The 8,280-nt window shown below is 46.1% G+C and overlaps 1 protein-coding gene across 2 annotated transcripts in view; it reads right to left on the bottom strand.

The window, feature by feature from the left end:
* Nucleotides 1-5,628: 5,628 nt before the first annotated feature.
* TCIRG1 (T cell immune regulator 1, ATPase H+ transporting V0 subunit a3) overlaps nucleotides 5,629-8,280 on the bottom strand; it is a 550,359-nt gene continuing 547,707 nt past the window's right edge. For both annotated transcript variants that reach the window (XM_056531100.1, XM_056531098.1), the window contains one exon: nucleotides 5,629-5,815. In XM_056531100.1, the coding sequence (XP_056387075.1) occupies nucleotides 5,740-5,815 (76 nt within the window). In that variant the 3' untranslated portion in view covers nucleotides 5,629-5,739. The remainder of the gene's footprint in view (nucleotides 5,816-8,280) is intronic.

Raw genomic sequence — 8,280 nt, 5'->3', positions numbered from 1 at the left:
TTAGGTAGCATAGACTCCCAACATTAGGTAGTAGTTTCCCCACATTAGGCCGCAGGTTCCCCACAATGGGTCAAAGTCTCCCCACAATAGATCGCTGGTTCAAACCCCCCCCACACACACACACAAAAAAAACCACATACAACACAGAAAGACACACACACACACAGTCAGAGAGACACACACTCACAGACAGACACAGACAGAGTCACACATACACACAGAGAGTCACACAGTCACACACACATTCAGAGAGTCACACAAACACACAGTCACACACACACACACAGAGTCACATACACACACAGTCACATACAGTACACACAGTCACACACACACAGAGTCACACACACACACAAACATAGATAGAGACAGACAGAGAGACAGACACACACACTCACCCATCCAGCGCAGCGCTCCTTCTCTCCTGGCGCCCTGCGAGTGACGTAACTGACGTCCTCCTGCGCGGCCATGCGGTGTGACATCAGGCCGGCGCAGACATGGGAGCGGAGGCCGGGCACAGTGCTGGTGAAGGTAAGGGGGCGGTGTGAAGACGGACGGGCGCACAGTGCACGTAAAAGGGGGGGTTGCTGATGGACGGGTGCACCACACACACAGCGCAGGGGGGGGGGTGCTGACGGATGGGAGGCCGGTCGAGCACAGATGGGGGGGGGGGGGGGGGTTTCAGTGTAGCTGGGGAGGGGGGTGCTGCGGAGCGTCTTGGTGTCACCCCATTAGGTTGGTGTCACCCGGTGCGGGCCGCAGCCCCCGCAACCGAGTCGCAACGCCACTACCCCCATGTCAGACTTAACCCCTTAAGGACCGGGGTTTTTTACGTTTTTGCATTTTCGTTTTTTGCTCCTTGCCTTTAAAAAATCAGAACTCTTTCAATTTTGCACCTAAAAATCCATATTTATTCTGTAGGTCCATACGATTAAAATGATACCCTACTTATATAGGTTTGATTTTGTCGGACTTCTGGAAAAAATCATAACTACATGCAGGAAAATTAATATGTTTAAAATTGTCATCTTCTGACCCCTATAACTTTTTTATTTTTCCATGTATGGGGCGGTATGAGGGCTAATTTTTTGCGCCGTGATCTGAAGTTTTTAACGGTACCATTTTTGCATTGATAGGACTTATTGATCGCTTTTTATTCATTTTTAAATGATATAAAAAGTGACCAAAAATGCACTATTTTGGACTTTGGAATTTTTTTGCGCGCACGCCATTGACCGAGCGGTTTAATTAATGATATATTTTTATAATTCGGACATTTCCGCACGCGGTGATACCATATATGTTTATTTTTATTTACACTGTGTTTTTTTTTTTATTGGAAAAGGGGGGTGATTCAAACTTTTAATAGGGGAGGAGTTAAATGATCTTTATTCATTTTTTTTTGCAGTGTTATAGGTCCCATAGGGACCTATAACACTGCACACACTGATCTTCTATACTGATTACTGGTTTCTCATAAGAAACCAGTGATCAACGATTCTGCCGCATGACTGCTCATGCCTGGATCTCAGGCACTGAGCAGTCATTCGGCGATCGGACAGCGAGGAGGCAGGAAGGGGCCCTTCCGCTGTCCTGTCAGCTGTTCGGGATGCCGCGATTAGCCGCGGCTATCCTGAACAGCCCGACTGAGCTAGCCGGGAACTTTCACTTTTAGCCGCGCGGCTCAGCTCTGAGCGTGCGGCTAAAGGGTTAATAGCGCGCGGCGCCGCGATCGGCGCTGCGCGCTATTAGAGGCGGGTCCCGGCTTCACTATGACGCCGGGCCCGCCGTGATATGACGCAGGGTTACTGTGTAACCCCGCGTTATATCAGAAGAGCAGGACCAAGGACGTACCGGTACGTCCTTGGTCCTTAAGGGGTTAAAGAGTACCCGTCAGATCCAACCCAAATTTTTTTTTATATTTCCCTCAGTACCTAATCCTGACCATTTACATCTAATGTTATGTGTCTAGTACCTTTATTTTTTTTTATTACACTTTTAACTTCGCTCACTACTCTGAATTCCTCTCATAGGGAGGGGGCGTGGCCTCACTGTGCAGGTCTCCACCCCCTCCTTCAGTATGCTGTCTGCTCACATCTCCCCTAGCATTAGCAAATCTACAACTCCCAGCATGTCCTCACTGTCAGGGCATGCTGGGAGTAGTAGTTTTGCTAATGCTAGGGGAAATGTGAGCAGGCAGATGGTTGCATCTCCTCTAGCATTAGCAAAACTACAATTTCCAGCATGTCCACAGTGTCAAGGCATGCTGGGTGTTGTAGTTTAGCTAACCCTAGGGGAGATGTGAGCGGCAGACAGCGAGTGGCGGGGGCAGAGATGTGAGCGGCGGACAGTGAGTGGCAGAATGGATAAAGTGAAAGTAACCTGTCACCAGAGAAATGTATCCCCGCTGGGGATACATGTCAGTTATTTCCCATGCAGCACTTCTGTCCCCCGATGTGGAGATCGGGGGTACAGAAGCAGAGAAATCTTACCTGCAGAAGCAACTTGTGTGCCCGAGCAAAGTGTGCTCACAGCGCGAAGACAGTGTGCTTCCTCCTGCTGTGAGTGTACCAATAGCGTGACACAAGATGACAGTGGGAGGATTTTTCCTCCAGCTGTGAGACCTGTGCTCACAGCTGTCAATCAAGGAAGTGGGTCCATGACGTAGGTGATGGCACATGGACACAGCAGGACTATTATGTGTCCAAGCAGGCAGGGGGGGCAGTTGTTTGACTGGCTTTTTCAGTATAAAATACTGAAACATTTCTAATGAAAGCAATTGCAAAACCTATTGGTTTTTCATGCTTTACAACATATCAAAAGTTTTGTATCTGACAGTGCCCATTTAACCCCTTAACGACCATGAACGTGTATACACGGTGGGATGCATGTTCCCGCACTTGGACAAGTATACTCGTCCATGGATCTCGCGGGTACTGCCCAATGTACCCATAAGATCGCAGCTGGGACTCTGCCACACTGCTGGGACCGAAGTAAACATGGGTCCCGGCAGTTTTAACCCTTACAGCAACGGTCGGAAGCGACTGCGATCTGTAAGTGTTTGACAGAGGTAGGGGGCTCCCTCTGTCTCTTCTGCAGCACTGTAGGGTGCTGTGTGTGATCCCCGGCAGGCGGATCAGATGCCGCACATCCGCAGCATATTACATACTGCGGATGCCCCACCGGCAATCACAATAGTGAGCTCCCTGTTGTGGCTAGGTACCGTATTTTTCACCGTATAAGACGCATTTTTTCTTCCCCATCAACGGCCGGGACCCGCGGCTAATACAGGACATCACCGATCGCGGTGATGCCCTGTATTAACCCTTCAGACGTGGCGATCAAAGCTGACCGCCACATCTGAAAGGGAAGTGACACTAACCCGGCTGTTCAGTCGGGCTGTTCGGGACCGCCGCGGTGAAATCGCGGCGGTCCCGAACAGTCCGACCGAATAGCCGGGTTAGTGCTTACAGGACACCGGGAGGGACCTTACCTGCCTCCTCGGTGTCTTCTCCGTTCAGGGATCCCCTGTATGGCCGGCGCTCTCCTTCCTCGTCATGACGTCGTCGCGTACCTGCGTCAGCGTGCGTAACGATGTGATGGCGGCGACGGAGAGCAAGGATACCCGGCTGGCAGCAGAGCCGTTCCGGAGCGATGGGGACACGGCGACAGCGATTGAGCGACATCCAGGGCAGCGGTGACGGGTCCGGAGCGGCGGGGACACGTGAGTATTACCTCCTATGCAGTGGTCTTCAATCTGCGGACCTCCAGATGTTGCATAACTACAACTCCCAGCATGCCCGGACAGCCGTTGTAGTTTTGCAACATCTGGAGGTCCGCAGGTTGAAGACCACTATTGGGTTCAAAATCTTTATTTTTTTAGATTTTGCACCTATAAATTGGGTGCGTCTTATACGCCGGTGCGTCCTATAGGATGAAAAATACGGTAGCTTTGTGTGTCCACTTATAGCGGCACTGAGCTACCCAGCCACAGCAGTGCCCTACCCTTATTAACCCCTTAAGGACCCGGGGTTTTTAAGTTTTTGCATTTTCGTTTTTTCCTCCTTACTTTAAAAAAAATCATAACTCGTTCAATTTTGCACCTAAAAATCCATGATGGCTTATTTTTTGTGCCATCAATTTTAGGGATCCTTCGGCTGTCTTGTAAGCTGTTCGGGATGCCGCAATTTCGCCACGATTTCTCCCTGAGCTAACCGGCAGTGATTTAGTTTCACTTTGAACGCCGCGTCTAAAGGGTTAGTAGCACGCTGCACTGCGATCAGTGCCGCACGCTATTAGCCACGGGTCCCGGCCATTGTTAGAGGCCGGGCCCGACCCGCTATGATGCGGGGCCACGCCGTGGCCCCGCGTTATAGATCTGGAGCGGACTCGTGATGTACCGGTACGTCATGGGTTCTTAAGAGGTTAAATATCTTTTTGTACAAAGGCACCATTCATACTGCATTGCTGCAGGATGTTAGAGATATCCATCAGCGTCAAAAAGTGATGCCGACATTTACTGTAGCAGCCCCATTCATTTCCGAGACTGCTACAGTATACATAGGCATGCTTTTTTTTATGGAAATTGAAACAGAAATGTAGTATGAATGGGGACTACCACCCCACTCCAACAAAATAAACAAATTAAACACGTGTGTGGGGCTCACGAAAAATACTTTTAAACAGTATTTTTCGTGAGTAAAAATATCAATAACTCTCATTTATCAGGAAGATTCTTCCGGCTTTATTTTCCTTACTTCATATTGCACATAAACAGTCTTGCAGAACCTGGTGTATGGGCTTTCTTTTCCATGTATTGAAAAAGAAGGCATTCGATTGATTTGTGGTTTTGAGCATAGAATATATTTGCCATGAGTGGGTGCTTGTTCCCACAACATGACGGATATATCCATCAGGAACCAGCTAATATATATTTCCTTCTGAGAAAAAATCTTGTGGTCCACATGGGGTCATTTGTAGTGATACGGTATCGTTCTGCCAACTCTGATCCTTTGCAGGCACGGAGTATGGTCTATAATTCATATAATCATGCCCTGAAAGCCATCATTATATGAACCAAGGTTTTAGGTCCGGTCAGGAAACCGGATACGGGGCAAAAATGTGCCAACTGGAGTCACTCTTTGACTCCAGTCGGCTGATTTAAATAAATTAGATTTGGGCCAGGTCGGGATGGGATACAGGAGCGCCCAGTTTTCGCTTCCCTAACCAGATCCGTAGAGAGAAATTGTGATGTGAACCCACCCTTATTCTCTAATAAAGTAAGACATCCCTGATTTGAAAAAACAGGCTTTGTCTTTAAGGGGCGTACAAGCTTTATTGTCCTGGTCTTTAAGGGGTTAAACAAAACATTTCTAAAATAATCAGATAGTATAATGTAAGGCATGAAAATTGCATGGATTTAGTAAGAATTCTGGCACATTTGTAATAGCAAGCTTGATGGGCCCCCTCCTCATTTGTGCACTGTAGCATCTGTAGTTATTGCAGTGTTGTTCAAGAGGGATGTGGTAAATTTTTTAGGGCTTGCATACAACATTACCACCATCTGTAGAGAAAAATATTTTTTAACAATGTCCAAGGTTGTGTTCATATCAGAAAAGGCCAACATACAACAATGCTTAAAATAAGTTTATTTTTTGCAAAAGAGTACACAGTAGCATCCACTGATATGCCAATTCCCTTTAGTCACCAAGTCTTTAGAAGAATACTGATGATGTTGAATTAGAAGACTGGCTCGAAGCGAAACGGAGTAAACTGGTACCCACTGCCAGTGTAGAACTTGTTCTGGAATTCCACCCTGCAGAAGACACATTTTGATAAGTTTTCTGCAGTTAAGTTTGACTTAAGTAAACAACAAATATCAGAAACAGGTCATCATCATCTGATGTCAAGAAAGACATGGGCTGGAGAGGGTTCAAAGACGGGCAACCAGAGTAATATGGGGAATAAGAGGACTACAGTACCGAGAAAGATGAACAGAACTAGGATTATTTAGTTTAGAAAAAAGACTGTTTAGGGGTGCACTAATAAATATGACAGGGGGCAGTTCAGAGATCTCTCCCATGATCTGATTGGGGGAGGCATTTGCAGGGGGAGGATGGAAGCACTGGAAGAGGCTGGAGACATTTGGGGGAGGGGCTGAGAGGCTGAAAGCATTTGGGGAAGTCAGGAGGCACGGTACTGGGCCAGGCTGAAGACATTTGGAGGTGGCTGGTGGCAGGTCCACCCCATCCCATCCCCCCCCCCCCCGGAGGCTTGAGATATTTGAGTGGGTGTCTGGTCGAATTTGGGGGAAGGCTAAAGGCATTTAAGGGGGAAGGGGGTGTAAGTCTGGAGGAGGCAAGATACATCTGGGAAGGTCTGAAGGTGTTTGGACGAAAACTGAAGGCATTGTGTGTGCTTGTGTGTGGAAGGCTAGATGAAATGGATGGAAATGTATCAATAGTGTGGGTTTGCATTTCTCATTTTGTTTTGTTCTGGTACCTATACCATTTACGCCCTGTGGCGTGTACAATCTATGCAGCAAGCGCAGCAGCAGCAGTCGGAGATCCCCCTGTAATGGCGGAAATAAGGGATCATGCTATTGGCCATCATTAACCCATGTGGTAGTCGCACAGAGACTGATCAGACCACACGCGGTGAAATTGCAGTGGTCCAGTCCATCAGTAAAGACGGAAGCCGGTGTAAAATATTTTTATGCGCCCTAAATGATTTTTGCTTCCGCTCTTTCGCTCAGCTATCCTAACAACTTCTTGGCTCTGCCTCCACACAAAATTGGCCAAGGCCCATTGCCTCTGCCTCCCCGCTTTGTACTGCATCTTTGACCTTAAAAGAGATTACAAAACAGTGTGTAGCTAGATTTTGCTAAACTTCAACTCCCAGGATGCCCAGACAGCCAAAACCTGTCAGAGCATGCTGTGAGTTGTAGTTTTGCAAAAGCTTGCAACAAAATGTTTGGAAAATATATATATATCTTGCAGCATGCTCGGACAGGCTTTGAATTCTACACACTGTATTGTAAACACTTATGCAGTCCAAGATGCAGTACAGAGCGGGAGGTAATGCGCCCCGGATGATTTTGCTTGGAGGCGGAGCCAAGAAATGGTTTGCAAATCTCCAGAGAGCTGTGGGGAGGAGCGGACGCAAAATAGTCCGGGGCGCATGAAAATTCCTCATACTGGCACTCTACTCATGGCATTTACAAAGTTTGTTAACCCTTTAGGTGTTTCACAAGAATTGCAGCAAAGTGGAGAAGAAAATCCTAAATCTAAATTTTTTTGCAGATATTCCAGTTTTATCCAGTTTTCTATGTAACAGAAAAAAAACATATTTATTGCCCTAATTCTGAAGTTTTTAGAAATTAGCATGCTCAGTTTGTTGAACCCAAAGCATGTCATGTCAGTTTTCTATGTAACAGAAAAAAAACATATTTATTGCCCTAATTCTGAAGTTTTTAGAAATTAGCATGCTCAGTTTGTTGAACCCAAAGCATGTCATCTCAATGTAAAATACACATTTGAGACCTAACTTGGAAACCCAAACAGAAGTGACCTGGTGACCCATACTCCAAGAGATGTTATCAGGTACATTATGACAAAGACTGGCTTGGCTTTTTTGGGGTTTAACCCCTTGGGGACAGAGCCCATTATAACCCGAAGGACGGGAGCATTTTTTGCAATGCTGACCACTGTCACTTTAAGCATTAATAACTTGAAAATTTAGCATTTTTCTGACTTTGAAGCTCTCTGCCTGTGAGGAAAATAGACATTCCAAATAAATTATATATTGATTCACATATACAATATGTCTACTTTATGTTTGCATCATAAAGTTAACATATTTTTACTTTTGGAAGACATCGAAGGGCTTCAAAGTTCAGCAGTAATTTTCAAATTTTTCACAAAATTTTCAAAATCAAAATTTTTCAGGGACCAGTTCAGTTTTGAAGTTGATTTGAAGGGCCTTCATATTAGAAAGACCCCATAAATGACCCCATTATAAAAACTGCACCCCTCAAAGTAGTCAAAATTACATTCAGAAAGTTTGTTAACCCTTTAGGTGTTTCACAGGAATAGCAGCAAAGTGAAGGAGAAAATTCAAAATCTTCATTTTTTACACTCGCATGTTCTTGTAGACCCTGTTTTTGAATTTTTACAAGGGGCAATAGGAAAAAAAAAGCCCCCCCAAAATTTGTGACCCAATTTCTCTCGAGTAAGGAAATACCTCATATGTGTATGTGAAGTGCTCGGCGAGCTCAGAAGA

The sequence above is a fragment of the Hyla sarda genome, chromosome 7, assembly GCF_029499605.1.
Source record: "Hyla sarda isolate aHylSar1 chromosome 7, aHylSar1.hap1, whole genome shotgun sequence".
In the NCBI taxonomy this organism is placed as follows: domain Eukaryota; kingdom Metazoa; phylum Chordata; class Amphibia; order Anura; family Hylidae; genus Hyla; species Hyla sarda.
This window is presented reverse-complemented; position numbering and strand designations above follow the sequence as displayed.